Genomic DNA, 18263 nt, shown 5'->3' on the forward strand with positions numbered 1-18263 from the left:
ACAGACCTGTGCTTTTTCCCTTTGGCCTTGAGGGCAAAGGAAAGTGTGCCCTTGTGGTCTGGTGCACACATTCCTGTCTAAAAGCTGGATCCACACTGGATCTGTGTCACAATCCACATTTCGTTTGGAAACCATGGAATCACTTGTGGGGCTGTGATGCTTCCCAGGGCTGTGAGGCACCTCAATACCACTTGTCCTTAGCAGGAGAAAGCCTTGTCTGTGCTTGGCAGGGGTCAGCTCCCTAGAGAGAAAGAAGGCTGTATAGTTTGAATGGCTTCCACTTCAGCAGAAGTGGGATGAATCTCCTTGGGGACAGGCTGGTTAGAATAGTCAGAAAAGGGTTGAACTAACAGCAAACAGAGAGGGTTAAAAGAGGGACGATACGAGCACTCAGCATGAAAATGAGATGTTGAGAACAAAATTAACCAAGGAACCAAAGGATATGAAGAGAAGAGAAATTCTTGAATTGACAATACACCAATGCTAGGAGCATGGGTAATAAAAAGGAGGAAATGGAATTACCCATTTATGAGCATAAATTCAATCTAGCTGGCATTACTGAAACCTGGTGGAATGATTTGCATGACTGCAATGTTAAAATCAATGTTTCTAATCTATTTAGGAAGGATCAAGTGAGCAAATGGGTGGGGGAGTAGCACTCTGTGTCAAAAATAGCATTACCTGTTTCTGAGTCTTGGATAGCTCATACAAAAATGATCCTGAATGCTTATGGATCAATGTCCTAACAGATAAAGCTCAAGATAGGGGACTAGTTGGTGTCTGCTACAGATCACAAAACACACTAGGGAACAGGATGACCACCTCTTTACGCACCTTTCTATAATGTGTAGGAAAAAAAGCTGTGGTGGAAACTTCATTTTGAGTGACGCATGCTGGAGGTCTTATGCTGCGAGTACTAAAACATCCTTGAGATTTCTAACAATTATAGATTACAATTTCCTAACTCAAAAAGTGTTCCATCCAACATGGGGAAATTCTATATTAGACCGTGTTCTAACAGATAAAGAGGAACTGATCACAGACCTAAAAGTTGATGGTATATCTGGTACAAGTGACCATGATTGATCACACTTGTAATGTGCAAACAGAATAAAATTCAGACAAATTTTTTATATATATACACATATACACACACATACATACATACACACACACACAGACACACGGTGCTTTAAAAGGGCCAGTTTCACAAAGCTGAAAACAATTATTAGCCATATCAACTGGGAGGAAGAGGTCAATCATAAAAATGTGACTAATAATTGGGAATAATTCAAGAACACCTTACTAGACACACAAAAAACCACAATCCCATAATTGAGGAAGGAGGCCATATTGTTAAAAATCTCCACCTGGTTTAAAAGGGAAGTGATGGCAGCTGTAAAAATATAAAACAACAACAACAACAAATGGAAGAACAGGGAAGTTGACCTTAATGATCTTAATCTCATTTATCTTCATAAATGATCTGGAGGATGGTGTGGATTGCACTCTCAGCAAATTTGCGGATGATACTAAACTGGGAGGAGTGGTAGATACGCTGGAGGGCAGGGATAGGATACAGAGGGACCTAGACAAATTGGAGGATTGGGTCAAAAGAAATCTGATGAGGTTCAGTAAGGATAAGTGCTGGGTCCTGCACTTAGGACGGAAGAACCCAATGCACAGCTACAGACTAGGGACCGAATGGCTAGGCAGCAGTTCTGTGGAAAAGGACCTAGGGGTGACAGTGGACGAGAAGCTGGATATGAGTCAGCAGTGTGCCCTTGTTGCCAAGAAGGCCAATGGCATTTTGGGATGTATAAGTAGGGGCATAGCGAGCAGATCGAGGGACGTGATCGTCCCCCTCTATTCAACATTGGTGAGGCCTCATCTGGAGTACTGTGTCCAGTTTTGGGCCCCACACTACAAGAAGGATGTGGATAAATTGGAAAGAGTCCAGCGAAGGGCAACAAAAATGATTAGGGGTCTGGAACACATGACTTATGAGGAGAGGCTGAGGGAACTGGGATTGTTTAGTCTGCAGAAGAGAAGAATGAGGGGGGATTTGATAGCTGCTTTCAGCTACCTGAGAGGTGGTTCCAGAGAGGATGGTTCTAGACTATTCTCAGTGGTGGAAGAGGACAGGACAAGGAGTAATGGTCTCAAGTTGCAGTGGGGGAGGTTTAGGTTGGATATTAGGAAAAACTTTTTCACTAGGAGGGTGGTGAAACACTGGAATGCGTTGCCTAGGCAGGTGGTGGAATCTCCTTCCTTAGAAGTTTTTAAGGTCAGGCTTGACAAAGCCCTGGCTGGGATGATTTAATTGGGGATTGGTCCTGCTTTTGAGCAGGGGGTTGGACTAAATGACCTCCTGAGGTCCCTTCCAACCCTGATATTCTATGATTCTATGAATATACAGCAGAAATTAAGGATTGTAGAAAACTGATTAGGGAAGCCCAAGGATACAAGGAGAACTCTATGGTCAGCTAAGTTAAGAATAGTAAGAAGAAGTTTTTAACATTTATTACGACCAAAAAGAATCCTGACAATGCTATTGGTCCATTACTAGATGGAAACTGCAGAATTATCAATAATAATCCAAAAATGACAGAAGTGTTCAACAAATATTTCTGTTCTGTATTTGGGGAAAAATCAGATATATAGTCTTATCATATAGTGATAATACTCTTTCCATTCTACTAGTATACCTGGAGGATGTTAAACAAAAGCTGCTAAAGTTAGACACTTAAATCAGCAGGTCCAAATAACTTGCATCCAATAGTTTTAAAAGAGCTGTCTGAAAAGCTTGCTGTAAAAGACAGTTACCTTTTCTGTAACTGGTGATCTTCGAGATGTGTTGCTCATGTCTATTCCACAATAGGTGTGCGTGCTTGCCACGTGCACCGGTGCTGGAAGTTTTTCCCCTAACAGTACCCGTAGGGGGGAATGTCCCCCCCCGGAGCAGTAAAAGGGGGGCTGTGCTCCCATCACCCTCAGTTCTTTCTTGCCAGACAACTCCGACAGAGGGGAAGGAGGGTGGGATGTGGAATGGACACGAGCAACACATCTCGAAGAACACCAGTTATGGAAAAGGTAACTGTCTTTTCCTCTTCGAGCGATTGCTCATGTGCATTCCACAATAGGTGAATCTATAGGTGAATCCACTATATCTGTTGGAGATGGGTAGGAGTTCACAGACTCTCAGGATGGAGCACGGCCCTGCCGAACTCGGCGTCCTCCCTGGTTTGGGAGACTATCGCATAATGCGAGGTGAACATGTGAACCGAAGACCGGATAGCAGCGCTGTAAATGTCCTGAATGGGAACATGGGCTAGAAAGGCAGCCGAAGAGGCTTGCGCCCTAGTCGAGTGTGCCCTCACAATCAGCGGCGAGGGGACTCCTGCTAGATCGTAACAGTGACGAATATACAAGGTGATCCAGTTGGAGAGCCGCTGAGTAGAGATAGGCAGACCTCTCATGTGTTTGGCCGAGGTGATGAACAGCTGTGAGGACTTCCTGAATGGCTTAGTCCGCTCCAGGTAAAAGGCCAGAGCCTGTCTCACATCCAGCATGTGGAGACGGCATTCCTCACTGGACTCATGGGGCTTGGGACAGAGCAACGGCAGGAAGATATCCTGACTCATGTGGTAGGTGGAGACCACCTTGGGGAGGAACGAAGGATGTGGTCGGAGCTGGACCTTATCCTTATGGAACACTGTGTACGGGGGCTCGGGGGTCAGGGCCCTGAGCTCCGAGACCCATCTGGCTGATGTGATCACCATCAGGAAGGCTACCTTCCACGAGAGGTGCGACCAGGAGCATGTAGCTAGCAGCTCAAACAGGGGACCCGTTGGCCAGGCCAGCACCAAGTTCAGGTCCCACTGCGGGACTAACATACGGGAACAGACGATCCAATCCCTTAAAGAATCGGCCAGTCATGGCATAGAAGAAAACCATGTGCCCCTGCACTGTCAGATGGAAGGCAGATATGGCCGCCAAGTGCACCTTGACGGACGAGGGCGCTTGGCCCTGGGCTCTAAGGTGAAGAAGGTAGTCTAAAATGAGCTGAATTGGGGAAGCCATGGGCAACATGCCCCAATCAGCCGCCCACCATGAAAAGCGAGACCACTTTGCCAGGCAGGCCCGAAGCGTGGAGGACTGTCTGCTTTCCAGGAGGATGAACCCCTTCCGAGCAAGTCCTTTCCTCCCGGCGTAACCACTGAGCAGCCACGCCGAGAGGGGGAGTGCCAATAGGCTGGGGTGGAGGAGGCGGCCCTGATCATGGGAGAGCATGTCCGGGCGGGGTGGCAACAGCCACGGCGGGGCGACTGCCAGGTTTGTGAGAGTCCCGTAACAATGTTGCCTGGGCTATGCCGGGGCGATCAGGAGGACCCAGGCCCTCTCCATTTATATCTTCTCCAAGACCTTGCCGATCAGTGGGATCGGGGGAAGGCAGAGAGAAGCCGGCCTGACCAGGATAGGAGAACAGCATCGGAGATGGTGCCCACACCCAACCCCCACCCCGGAACCGAAGCGGGGACACTGGTGGTTCTGCCGTGTTGCGAACAGGTCCACCTGAGGAGTGCCCCATGTTTGGAAAATCCTGTGCACCACCTCTGGGTGTAGTGACCACTCGTGCTGAGAGGAGAAGTCTTGGCTCAGGCGATCTGCCCGGGAATTCCGGGTGCCTGGTAAATGGTGGGCCTCCAGGCAAATATCGTGGGCTATGCAGAAGTCCCACAGCCTCAGGGCTTCTTGGCAGAAGGCTGAGGAGTGGGCCCCGCCTTGTTTTTTGATGTAAAACATCGAGGCTGTGTTGTCTGTGAGAACCCTGACCACTCTGCCCTCCAGGTGCGAGCGGTAGGCTACGCATGCCAGATGGACCGCCCTGAGTGCCTTGATGTTTATATGCAGGGCAAGGTCCGGCATGGACCACAGACCTTGGATCTGAACGTTCCCCACATGGGCTCCCCACCCCAGCTCCAACGTGTCGGGCACCAGTTCCACCGATGGGGGCCTGCCCCTGAATGGGACCCCGTGGAGCATGTTCCCCAGGAAGGACCTCCATTGCAGGAAGGCAATCACCGGTTCGGGGACAGTGAGGACCATGTCCATCCTGTCTCTGGACTAGGAGAACACTGAGGCCAATCAGAGCTGGAGGGGCCTCATCCTGAGCCTGGCACGGAGAACCACATATGTGCACGCTGACATGTGACCCAGGAGCTAGAGGCATGCTCTGGCTGTGGTCACAGGGAACCTTGTGACTGTGTCGATGAGCCCTCTTAGGGTCTCGAACCTGTCCGGTGGAAGGGAGGCCCTGGCCGATGTCACGTCCAGGACTGCCCCAATAAACTCTATGCGCTGCACCGGAACTAACGTGGACTTGGTGTCATTTACCAACAGGCCCAGGGTGACACACGTGGACAGGAGGAGCGCCACGTGATCCAGCACCCACGACCTGGAGCTGCCCTTGACCAGACAATCATCGAAATAGGGGAAGATCTGAATCCTCAGACGTCTGAGGTAGGCTGCTATCACAGACATGCACTTTGTGAACACCCTGGGAGCAGTGGACAGGCCAAACGGGAAGACCGTAAATTGGTAGTGCTCCTGTCCAACCGTGAAACGGAGGAAACATCTGTGCCCCTCGAATATATGAATGTGGAAGTATGCATCCTGCAGATCGAGGGCGGCGTACCAGTCCCGAGGACCCAGGGAGGGGATGATGGAGGCCAGAGAGACCATGCAAAACTTGAGCTTTACCATGTACTGGTTCAGGCCTCACAGGTCCAGGATGGGCCTGAGCCCACCTTTGGCTGTCGGGATAAGGAAATAGCGGGAGTAGTACCCCTTGCGACTGAACTCTGCTGGCACCACTTCCACCGCTCCTAGGCCAAGGAGCCGCCCCACCTCCTGCTTGAGCAGGGCCTCGTGAGAGGGGTTCCCCAGGAGGGACTGGGACTGAGGGTGGTTAGGTGGGGTAGAGCCCCACTGGAGGGTATAGCCCCAGGAGACAATGTTGAGGACTCAACGGTCTGAAGTCAGCCGCGACCACTCCAGAAGAAAAGCACACAACCGTTTGGAGAAGGGAAGCTTTATTGCGGGTGGATTGCTGGTATGAACTGGGAAGTCGCCCCCAGGCATCCCGTCAAAACTGATGTTTTCCCGCCTGCTTGCCCTTGGAAGGCCCAGGCTGGGGGGCAGACTGGGACTGCGTCTGCGGGTGCTTTTTATAGTCCCGAGACTTTTTATGAGGGGGCTTATATTTAGAGTGGGTGGCCTGGGTGGGAGCCTGCTGAGGCCTAAACTTGGTCCTGGCCGGAGCCGGGACATAGAGGCCAAGTGTCTTAAGCATTGTGCAAGAACCTTTCAGGCTGTGCAAACAGGGCCTTGCCATCGAACGGAAAGTCCTGCAAGGAGTTCTGCGCCTTCCTGGACAGCAGGAGCCACAACGCCCTCCTCACGGACACCACGGAGGCCATAGACCTTGCAGCTGTATCCGCGGCATCTGACGCTGCCTGCAGGGTTGCCCTGGCAGCCGCTGTACCCTCCTCCAGCAGAGCTTTGAACTCTTTCTTGTTACGCTCCTGGAGGGAGTCCTTGAATTTGCGTAGAGAGCCCCACAAATTGAACTCATACCGTCCCAGGAGAGCCTGATGGTTCGCCACCCTTAACAGGAAACTTGAGGATGAATAAACCTTTCTCCCAAATAAGTCCAGCCTCCTTGAGTCTTTATTTTTCGAAGTAGGGGCTGGTTGGCCCTGTCTCTCTCTGTGGTTGACCAACTCGACCACCAGGGAGTTGGGAAAAGGGTGGGTGTACAGGTATTCATGACCCTTGGCGGGCACAAAGTACTTCCGTTCTGCCTTCTTAGAGATGGGTGGCAAGGAAGCCGGGGTTTGCCATAACGTGTTTGAAATTTTTTCCACCCCTTCATGGAGTGGGAGGGCCACCATGCCTGGTGCCAAGGCCAAGCGGACATTGAAGAGGAAGTCTGAGGGTTCCTCCACCTCCTTGGCCTGAAGGTTGAGGCTTGATGCCACCCCTTTCAATAGTTCCTGGTAGGCTTTAGAGTCCTCCTGCGGAACAGAGGGAGGAGGCGCCGTAATCACCTCATCAGGGAGGATGAGGATGCGGGTGTGGTACTCTGTGTACCCACTGGTACCAGAGATCCCACCACTTGGTCGTCCTCTGGGCACAGAACCGAAGATGCACACCACACCGACTCCTTTCTGGGAGGCTGGGAAAGAGAGGCTGATGGTCTTTCCAAGGCTCTGGCCACTGAGCGAGCCCCCACTGGGGGCTGTGTCAGGGGCCATGGGGCCCATTGGTACACGGTGCCGGCCAAGGAGCCAGGTGCCACTGCACCTGCTGTGGCACCGGCAGAGCGGGCTGTTCAGCCTGACTAGGCTGTTCCATCGACCGACGACTACGAAGGGAGGCCCGGCTGGCGTACAACCTGCCACTGTCCCTGGACCGGGAGAAGTGGTGGTGTCAGGAACGGTGCTGACCATGAGACCATGATCCCCACGTGGAACAGTGGTATCGCCGGTAGCAGCTGCTCCACGATCGGCTCCAGCAGTCGGATCTGCGATGGCAAGGCGCCAGCGATCGATGCCCGGGACTGCGGGAGCAGAGCCGCAGTGGGGTCCTGGAGTGAGACGAAGAACGGGAACTGTGTTGATGCCTGTATCACGACGGGCTACGGTAGCCTCTTGGAGACGAGGACCTCCAGTGCCGTCTGTCTCGATCTCGATGGGGAGCAGCGCCTGGAACCTCTGTCAGTCGGAATCCAGCCAGACAACCTGGTGGGGGTCGATGGGGATGGGCGCGAACTGCACACGGGGTGGTTGCTGAGCTGCGAACGGCGTTGGGAACGTTGCCTCGACCACAAACGGTACCGATCAGGTTGTGACTGCGGAGACCCAAGCAGCGGCTTGCCTCTGGACTGGGGAGCCAACGGTGGCGGTGCCCCAGGTACTGGCAGAGACATAATGTCCCGGGCCGCTTGCAGCGCCTCCAGCGTGGAGGGCACCCGGACATCCGGGGAGGCCTGCGCTGAGTGGGCCAAGCTACTCTGCTCAACCTGAGTCAGAGGCCTAGTGGCCGACGGGGACGGAAAACTGCCCAACATGGGTCTAGACTCTCCTCTGGGCTTGCTCTGGTGTCTCGGCGGCGAAGACCTCTTCTTAGCCTTCTTGGTGTGCCCCGTGTATGGGGAGCGGTGCCGGCCAGTGGAAGGCACTGAAGGGTTGCCGCGCACCGACACTGCAGTACCGACTCAGAGCAGCACACCGGAGTTGGGGTCAGCGCCGACTCCATCAGAATGGCTCAGAGCCGAATGTCCCTTTCCTTCTTGGACTGAGGCTTGAAAGATCTGCAAATCTTGCAGAGATTGCTGAGATGGGTTTCCCCCAGACAGCGTAAACACTCATTGGCATGCGGGTCACTCACTGGCATCGGGCGCCTGTAAGTGTCGCACGACTTAAAGCCTGGGGCACGGGACATGCCCTGACCCGGACGCACTAAACTATACTAACACTAATCTGAACTACTTCAACTACAGGTACTACTAACTAAGAATGAACAGAGTTCAAGAGGAAAGCTGCAGAAAAGCTGGAGCAGAGCAGTTCCAATGCACCTTCACTGGTAGCAAGAAGGAACTCGGGGTGGGAGGGCGACCCCCTACAGGTACTACTAGGGGAAAAACTTCTGGCACCAGTGCATGTGGCGAGCATGCCCACCTATTGTGGAGTGCATATGAGCAATCACTCGAAGAAGAATATGAATCTGAAAGGCACCTTGGGTGAAAGTGATCATGAAATGGTAGAGTTCATGATTCTAAGGAATGGTAGGAGGGAGAACAGCAAAATAAAGACAATGGATTTCAAGAAGGCAAACTTTAGCAAACTCATGGAGTTAGTAGGTAAGATCCCATGGGAAGCAAGTCTAAGGGGAAAAACAATTGAAGACAGTTGGCAGTTTTTCAAAGAGACATTATTAAAGGCACAAGAGCAAACTACCCCACTGCATAGGAAAAGTAGGAGATATGGCAAGACAACACCCTGGCTTAACCAGGAGATTGCCAATGTCTAAAAATCAAAAAAGATACTTACAAAAAGTGGAAACTAGGTCAAATTACAAAGGATGAATATAAACAAATAACACAAGTATGTCGGGACAAAATTAGAAAAGCCAAGGCACAAATCAAGAGCTAGGGATATAAAAGGAAACAAGAAAACATTCCACAAATACCTTAGAAGCAAGAGGAAGACCAAGGACAGGATAGGACTGTTACTCAATGAGGAGGGAAAAACAATAACAGAAGATGTAGAAATGGCAGAGGTGCTTAATGACTTCTTGGTTTCAGTTTTCACCAAGAAGGTTGGTGGTGATTGGACGTCTAACATAGTGAATGCCAGTGAAAATGAGGTAGGATCAGAGACTAAAATAGGGAAAGAACAAGTTAAAAATTATGTAGACAAGTTAGATGTCTTCAAATCACCAGGGCCTGATGAAATGCATCCTAGAATACTTATGGAGCTGACTGAGGAGACATATGAGCTATTAGCGATTATCTTTGAAAAGTCATGGAAGACAGGAGAGACTCCAGAAGACTGGAAAAGGGCAAATATAGTGCCAATCTATAAAAAGGGAAATAAGGACAACCCAGGGAATTACAGACCAGTCAGCTTAACTTCAGTACCTTGAAAGATAATGGAGCACATAATTAAGCAATCCATTTGGAAACACCTAGAAGATAATAAGGTGATAAAGTAACAGTCAGCATGTATTTGTAAAGAACAAGTCATGTCAAACCAACCTGATAGATTCTTTGACAGGGTAACAAGGCTTGTGGATAGGGGGAAGTGGTAAACGTGGTATATCTTGACTTTAGTAAAACTTTCGATACTGTCTCGCATGACCTTCTCATAAACAAACTAGGGAAATGTAACCTAGATTGAGCTACTATAACGTGGGTGCATAACTGGTTGGAAAACCATTCCCAGAGAAGAAAAGGAGGACTTGTGGCACCTTAGAGACTAACCAATTTATTAGAGCATAAGCTTTCGTGAGCTACAGCTCACTTCCTCAGATACAGTGAGCTGTAGCTCACGAAAGCTTATGCTCTAATAAATTGGTTAGTCTCTAAGGTGCCACAAGTCCTCCTTTTCTTTTTGCAAATACAGACTAACACGGCTGCTACTCTGAAACCTGTCATTCCCAGAGAGTAATTATCAGTGGTTCACAGTAATGCTGAAAGGATATAATGAGTGGAGTCCCACAGGGATCAGTTCTGGGTCCAGGCCTGTTCAATATCTTCAGTGATTTAGATAATGGCATAGAGAGTACACTTATAAATTTTGTAGACTATACCAAGCTGGGAGGGGTTGCAAGTGCTTTGGAGGGTAGGATTAAATTTCAAAATGATCTGGACAAACTGGAGAAATGGTTTAAAGTACAGGGAGTCTCATCTGACATACATTTAACATGCGCGAATTCAGCTTTGCACGCTTGGCAAAAACAAAAACAAAAAAAAGAGAAAAATAATTTACATACTGTGGAAGTATAACATTGTATAAGTATAACGTTGTATAAGGGGACATGCTGGATACATTGTATATGAGAGGGCATGCCAAAACATGTTACAAAGTATCTGAGGGAGCACACGTAGGGACAGTTAGCTTTTGAATGGAGAAGCAATTAAGATAGAGCCAGCACGTCTAAGAAGCAGGCATCAGAATGGAAGGTGTGAAGGGCAATTAGTTAAGTTAACTGGAAGCTATTAAAGGAGATTGTTAAGGGTGGCAGGTAATTGAAAATACATGACTGGTCTCAGGATCTCGAAGGGTGGTGACTAAAATCTTTTTCTTCTTTTGTCTATAACTTCTCTGTAACTTGTTCTCCAAAAAACTGTATAAATTAAAAGACACAAGCCCCACTCGGGGGGCTCACTTCTAAATGTATTAGCAGAGCAGCTTTGCTAATAAAACAGAGTGGTCTGATAAATTGTGAGTCTGAGTCAAACTTTGACAATACTATACCTGTAGTACGGGCGATTCTGCCAGCCATTACACTCAATGTAATTTTACGCGATTTTAGTTTTACGTGCTGACTGCAGAACGTAACCCCAATGTAAGATGAGACTCACCTGTAAACAGGATGAAATTCAATAAGGACAAATGCAAAGTACTCCACAAAGGAAGGAGCAATAAGTTGCACACATACAAATGGGAAATGACTGCCTGAGAAGGAGAACTGCAGAAGAGGATCTAGGGGTCATAATAGATCACAAGCTAAATATGAGTCAACAGTGCAGCACTGTTTCAAAAGAAGTGAACATCATTCTGGAATGTATTAGCAGGAGTGTTGTAAGCAAGACATGAGAAGTAATTCTTCCGCTCTACTCTGCGCTGATTAGGCCTCAGATGGAGTATTGTGTCCAGTTCCGGGCACCACATTTCAGGAAAGATGTGGACAAACTGGAGAAAGTCCAGAGAAGAGCAACAAAAATGATTAAAGGTCTAGAAAACATGACCTATGAGGAAAGATTGAAAACACTGGGTTTGTTTAGTATGGAAAAGAGAAGACTGAGAGGGGACATGATAACAGTTTTCAAGTACATAAAAGGTTGTTACAAGGAGGAGGGAGAAAATTTGTTCTTCTTAACCTCTGAGCATAGGACTAGAAGCAATGGTTATAAATTGAAGAAAGGAGGTTTAGTTTGGACATTAGGAAAAACGTCCTAACTGTCAGGGTGGTTAAGCACTGGAATAAATTCCCTAGGGAGGCTGTAGAAGGACCATCATTGTCTAACCTGCTCTTAAAAATCTCCAAACACGTGTCAGGGATGGTCTAGATAATACTTAGTCCTGCCTTGAGTGCAGGGGACTGGACTAGATGACCCCTTGAGCTCCTTTCCACTACCTGAAAGGGGGTTCCAAAGAGGATGGATCTAGACTGTTCTCAGTGGTAGCTGATGACAGAACAAGGAGTAATGGTCTCAAGTTGCAGTGGGAGAGGTTTAGGTTGGATATTAGGAAAAACTTTTTCACTAGGAATCATAGAATAATAGAATATCAGGGTTGGAAGGGACCTCAGGAGGTCATCTAGTCCAACCCCCTGCTCAAAGCAGGACCAATCCCCAGCTAAATCATCCCAGCCACGGCTTTGTCAAGCCTGACCTTAAAAATATCTAAGGAAGGAGATTCCACCACCTCCCTAGGTAACGCATTCCAGTGTTTCACCACCCTCCTAGTGAAAAAGTTTTTCCTAATATCCAACCTAAACCTCCCCCACTGCAACTTGAGACCATTACTCCTTGTTCTGTCATCAGCTACCACTGAGAACAGTCTAGAGCCATCCTCTTTGGAACCCCCTTTCAGGTAGTTGAAAGCAGCTATCAAATCCCCTCTCATTCTTCTCTTCCGCAGACTAAACAATCCCAGTTCCCTCAGCCTCTCCTCATAAGTCATGTGTTCCAGTCCCCTAATCATTTTTGTTGCCCTCTGCTGGACGTTTTCCAATTTTTCCACATCCTTCTTCTAGTGTGGGGCCCAAAACTGGACACAGTACTCCAGATGAGGCCTCACCAATGTCGAATAGAGGGAAACGATCACATCCCTCGATCTGCTGGCAATGCCCCTACTTATACATCCCAAAATGCCACTGGCCTTCTTGGCAACAAGGGCACACTGTTGACCCATATCCAGCTTCTCGTCCACTGTCACCCCTAGGTCCTTTTCCGCAGAACTGCTGCCTAGCCATTCGGTCCCTAGTCTGTAGCTGTGCATTGGATTCTTCCATCCTAAGTGCAGGACCCTGCACTTATCCTTATTGAACCTCATCAGATTTCTTTTGGCCCAATCCTCCAATTTGTCTAGGTCCTTCTGTATCCTATCCCTCCCCTCCAGCGTATCTACCACTCCTCCCAGTTTAGTATCATCCGCAAATTTGCTGAGAGTGCAATCCACACCATCCTCCACATCATTTATGAAGATATTGAACAAAACCGGCCCCACGACCGACCCTTGGGGCACTCCCCTTGATACCGGCTGCCAACTAGACATGGAGCCATTGATCACTACCCGTTGAGCCCGACAATCTAGCCAGCTTTCTACCCACCTTATAGTGCATTCATCCAGCCCATACTTCCTTAACTTGCTGACAAGAATACTGTGGGAGACCGTGTCAAAAGCTTTGCTAAAGTCAAGAAACAATACATCCACTGCTTTCCCTTCATCCACAGAACCAGTAATCTCATCATAAAAGGCGATTAGATTAGTCAGGCATGACCTTCCCTTGGTGAATCCATGCTGGCTGTTCCTGATCACTTTCCTCTCATGCAAGTGCTTCAGGATTGATTCTTTGAGGACCTGCTCCATGATTTTTCCAGGGACTGAGGTGAGGCTGACTGGCCTGTAGTTCCCAGGATCCTCCTTCTTCCCTTTTTTAAAGATTGGCACTACATTAGCCTTTTTCCAGTCATCTGGGACTTCCCCGGTTCGCCATGAGTTTTCAAAGATAATGGCCAATGGCTCTGCAATCACATCCGCCAACTCCTTTAGCACTCTCGGATGCAGTGCATCCGGCTCCATGGAGTTGTGCTTGTCCAGCTTTTCTAAATAGTCCCAAACCACTTCTTTCTCCACAGAGGGCTGGTCACCTCCTCCCCATGCTGTGCTGCCCAGTGCAGTAGTCTGGGAGCTGACCTTGAGGGTGGTGATACACTGGAATGCATTACCTAGGGAGGTGGTGGAATCTCCTTCCTTAGATATTTTTAAGGTCAGGCTTGACAAAGCCTTGGCTGGGATGATTTAGTTGGGGATTGGTCCTGCTTTGAGCAGGGGGTTGGACTAGATGACCTCCTGAGGTCCATTCCAACCCTGATAATCTACGATATTCTATGATCATAGAATCATAGAATCTATGATTCTATGATCCCCACTGCACAGTTGGTGCATCCCATGGATGGAAACATACAGAGGACGCTCAGATAAAAACTTCCCTCCAATACATTTGACCCACCTGCTTTCAGATGTTGTGACCCCACTCCTCATAGAATCATACAATATCAGGGTTGGAAGGGACCTCAGGAGGTCATCTAGTCCAACCCCCTGCTCAAAGCAGGGCCAATTCTCAACTAAAGCATCCCAGCCAGGACTTTGTCAAGCCTGCCCTTAAAAATATCTCAGGAAGGAGATTCCACCACCTCCCTAGGTAACGCATTCCAGTGCTTCACCACCCTCCTAGTGAAAAAGTTTTTCCTAATATCCAACCTAAGCCTCCCCCACTGCAACTTGAGACCATTACTCCTCGTTCTGTCATCTGCTATCACTGAGAACAGTCTAGATCCATCCTCCATCACTCTGCCTCCTTTCTGACTGAATTCCAAGCTTCCAATTCCACTATAATATGAAGGGAACTCCATCCTTGCTCACCTGCCTTTGGTATTGCTCCTCTATGACCTGCGTCTTGGACAGGGGTGACTTCACACAATCTTGCACAATCCTTTGCAAGTGACTTAGCTGCTGGTCTTTGTCCGCCAAGGCCATCAAGTACTGCTCTTTTTCCCTCTTGTTCTGCATCTCCCATGTGGTCTTCTCCTGTCTGCAAAGCAACACATAGTCAACATTATAGATGGCACGTCCTACAGTATGTCCTGTGTAGTCACCTGCAGTACTCAGGAAGCCCAGCATAGGCCTAGCAGGGGAACAGTCTCATTACTCCCCACAGTTAACCTATGCCAGGAGAGTTTCTTTGCAACAAGACACTGCTGCATAGAGACAGAGATACCCAATTCACACAGGTTTCAGAGTAACAGCCGTGTTAGTCTGTATTCGCAAAAAGAAAAGGAGTACTTGTGGCACCTTAGAGACTAACCAATTTATTTGAGCATGAGCTTTCGTGAGCTACAGCTCACTTCATCAGATGCATGCCGTGGAAACTGCAGCAGACTTTATATATACACAGAGAATATTCTCTGTGTATATATAAAGTCTGCTGCAGTTTCCACGGCATGCATCTGATGAAGTGAGCTGTAGCTCACGAAAGCTCATGCTCAAATAAATTGGTTAGTCTCTAAGGTGCCACAAGTACTCCTTTTCTTTTTGCCAATTCACACAGTTGAGGACTTAGACAGAGCAGGATTCAGAAAGTCATTTTGCAGTCGGCTTGGGGACTGCAGCATGTTCACTGCTACACACTTACAGTACCCCTGGACAAAGAGCAGTACTTTGTCTTCAGACAGCTTGGACTAGACTGTGATAAACAACTTTTGTCAGTGTGCAAGGCAGGGATAAGAGGTAAATCACTTAGCCTTCTCACTGGCTGGTTAATTTTAGCTCTGTGGGGAAGGACAGACTGCTGTAGGAATATTTATGGACTGCATTTGTGAAGGGTGACAGCAGCGTGGGTTGGGCATCAAACTAATAAAATAAAGAATTAGTCACTCATAAGTAAGAATGGCTTCTGCAGTAACACAAATTAGGTTAACAATGTAAGGGGCCTCAGAAAAGAAGCTGGTCACCAGGTGGGGGAGGGAGAAGTTTGCGCCTATGTTCTAGTACTACATAAATTAGGTATAATATTGGATGGGGACAGTTATACATTCCTCTGCAATATGCGATACTAGCTACCGTTGGAGGCAAGAAACAAAATTAGAAGAGCTATTGGTTTATTCCAGAATGAGTTTCATATAACAACCTGACCTCATCCTCCAGCCATCCGCTCGATTCCCAATGGGACCCCCCAAATCTTGCATCAAGGAGATTATTGCCCCCATGGACCAGTATGCAGAAGGGCTGTTCTCACCTGAGCTGGTGGAGCTCCTGTCGGCAGGAAATGCTGTCCTGCCTCAATTGTTCTTGGAGACAATGCTGTTTATCAGCCTCTTGCTGATACTCCTGCAGTCGAGCCTTTAAGTGAGAGATCTCAGCTGTTTCCATGCCAATCTGCAGGTACTGCTGCTGCAGATTCTTCAGCTCTGTCAACTTTAATCAAAGGAAAACAGCAGAATGACAAATTGTGTGACCTCTGCTGAATAGACAGGCAACGTTTTTTTTCCCACTATTTACAGAAATTCCTGAGGTGCTCTTCACTATGGCATCTGGAGAAGGTGGTCACATCCAGCAGGCAGGCAGGGCTTATGGAGTTAGTCATCACTTATCATACAAGTCCTGCTAAAAGCAGCTCAGAACAGCGTCAGCACTGGTGAACTGGCCATCCAGCACAAGATCAAAGCAGTGAGTCCCAAACTTTGGCTCCTGGCCCACCTGTGACCAACACTTCCTGGCAACCCAAAGATTGCTGGTTGGCTACAAACATTCACAGATTCTAAGGCCAGAAGAGACCATTGTGATCATCTAGTCTGACCTTCTGTATAACATGCCAGAGAACTTCCCTAAATTAATTCCTGTTTAAATGGAGCCCATCTTTTAGAAAAACAGCCAATCTTGATTTAAAAATTGCCAGAAACAAAGAACCCAGCACAGTCCTTAGTAAGTTGTTCTAATAGCTAATTACCCTCGCTGTTAAAATTTACACCTTATTTCCAGTCTGAATTTGTCTAGCTTCAACTTCCAACCAATGGATCTTGGTGCATCTTTGCTAAATTAAAGAATCCATTATCAAATATTTGTTCCCCATGCAGGCAGTGTTAGGGGGCTTATTCCTTCACCCACTTACTTCCCTGGTCCTTCTCGCATGAACAGAGAGCAACAATACCCGAAGTCCAAAGGTGCAAACAATTCGATGTTTATTGGGGTGAACTTCCAGCAAGCATGATTCCAGTTTCCTTCCTTAGTATCCTCCTTCCCAGCTCTGACACCACAGAGCCTTACACCTGTGTCCCTGTTCCCATTCCTGCCCTTAGCAAAACATTATTCCAATTTCCTTACCCCCATTCCCTGTTTCCATTTCCCCTCTTTAGCAAAACATGATTCCAATTTCCCCACCCACATTCCCTGTTCTCATCTGCCCCACCCACAAACCTACCCCCTCACTTCCTGATTGACTGCAGACTATATAGTAAAACTTGAGTTCGGCTTAGCTATATCTTAAGCAATCATTTTCCTGAAATTTAACTAACCAATCCTAACATATTGTAACATGATTATGTAACCAATTATATCCCACCACCTTAATTAGTTTACACCCGGCAAAATTAATTATACAGCAGACAGGAACAATCACAGAACCAGACAGAGATTATACAGACAAACAATAGCAAAGTGGGAACTATAATGACAAAACAATACAGAAGTGAGGATTTCACATCCCAGCTATTGATAAGTGAATTCTTGCCAGACAGGATGCTATCAAACTAAGTTTCCTTTTATATTTTCTAGGCACTTCCCTTTCTCTGGAGGCAATAGGCATTATCAGGACAGGATTGTATTCCTAACAGCCCAATAGCACCTTATTTCAATGCGACTAGCTTGGAATGTGAGGACGTGACCATTCGCTTCCCAGCTTATGGCTGCCTCTGCTGCTTAGCCAAAGGCCTTAGCCTAAGCACAGGGCCTCAAACTGTCACAGTAAGAGAAGGCCCTTACACCAGCAGACAGTGATTTTGATTCTTTCTTTTGTACCCCTGTAACTAGCCAAGTGATAAGAATACACCTAAATTCTAAGAGTATAGGCCTTTACAGACAGACCTGAATATCTATATCCTAACAGGCAGTAAACAACTGTGATCAAGTCACCTCTTAACCTTCTCTTCACTAAGCTAAAGAACTTGATACCCTTGAGTTTATCACTATAAAGCATGTTGTGACAGTGTGAGGCCAGAGGGCTACAGGAAGTCACAGTACAGGAGCAGGTGGTGATGGCGCTGCACCACCAGGGAGCTGAGCTCCAGGGTAGCTATGATGTAGTCACTGGGCGTCTCCTGGCAGTTGCTGTTGTAGCTGAAGACGCATTTCTGCAAACTGTTCAGGGTCATGAGGCTGACCTATTCAAACAGGTCCAGGGATGCAGAGCCTGACACCACCAGCTGGAGCCACTTGGCATGCATGATGTCAGTGCTCTGGGTCCCTTTTCCCTTGGTAACCGAACAGAGGTTACTCTCGGTTAATTAGGACACCTGGGGCCAATCAAGGGCCTGCCAGAACCTGTTAAAAGCCTCCCCTCCAGGCAGATAGGCATGCATGATAGGAGTGGTGGGAGGAAAGTGTGCTACTGGAGAGCTGGGTGGTGCAGATGCTTACGAGCACCAGGAGGGAAAACCCCACAGGTACAGAGGTGAAGGGCAGGGGAAACCC

At 48.1% G+C, this 18263-nt stretch overlaps 1 protein-coding gene across 3 annotated transcripts in view; it reads right to left on the bottom strand.

Annotated features, from left to right (window-relative positions):
• The window catches only part of GOLGB1 (golgin B1), a 114878-nt gene that overhangs the window by 19655 nt on the left and 76960 nt on the right, over positions 1-18263 (bottom strand). For all 3 annotated transcript variants that reach the window (XM_084634095.1, XM_084634094.1, XM_084634093.1), the window contains exons 16-17: positions 15814-15992; positions 14442-14610 (exon numbers count right to left, since the gene is read on the bottom strand). In XM_084634095.1, coding sequence (XP_084490221.1) covers positions 14442-14610; positions 15814-15992 — 348 coding nt within the window. The remainder of the gene's footprint in view (positions 1-14441; positions 14611-15813; positions 15993-18263) is intronic.

The sequence above is a fragment of the Lepidochelys olivacea genome, assembly GCF_965140295.1.
Source record: "Lepidochelys olivacea isolate rLepOli2 genome assembly, chromosome: 1".
NCBI lineage: Eukaryota > Metazoa > Chordata > Testudines > Cheloniidae > Lepidochelys > Lepidochelys olivacea.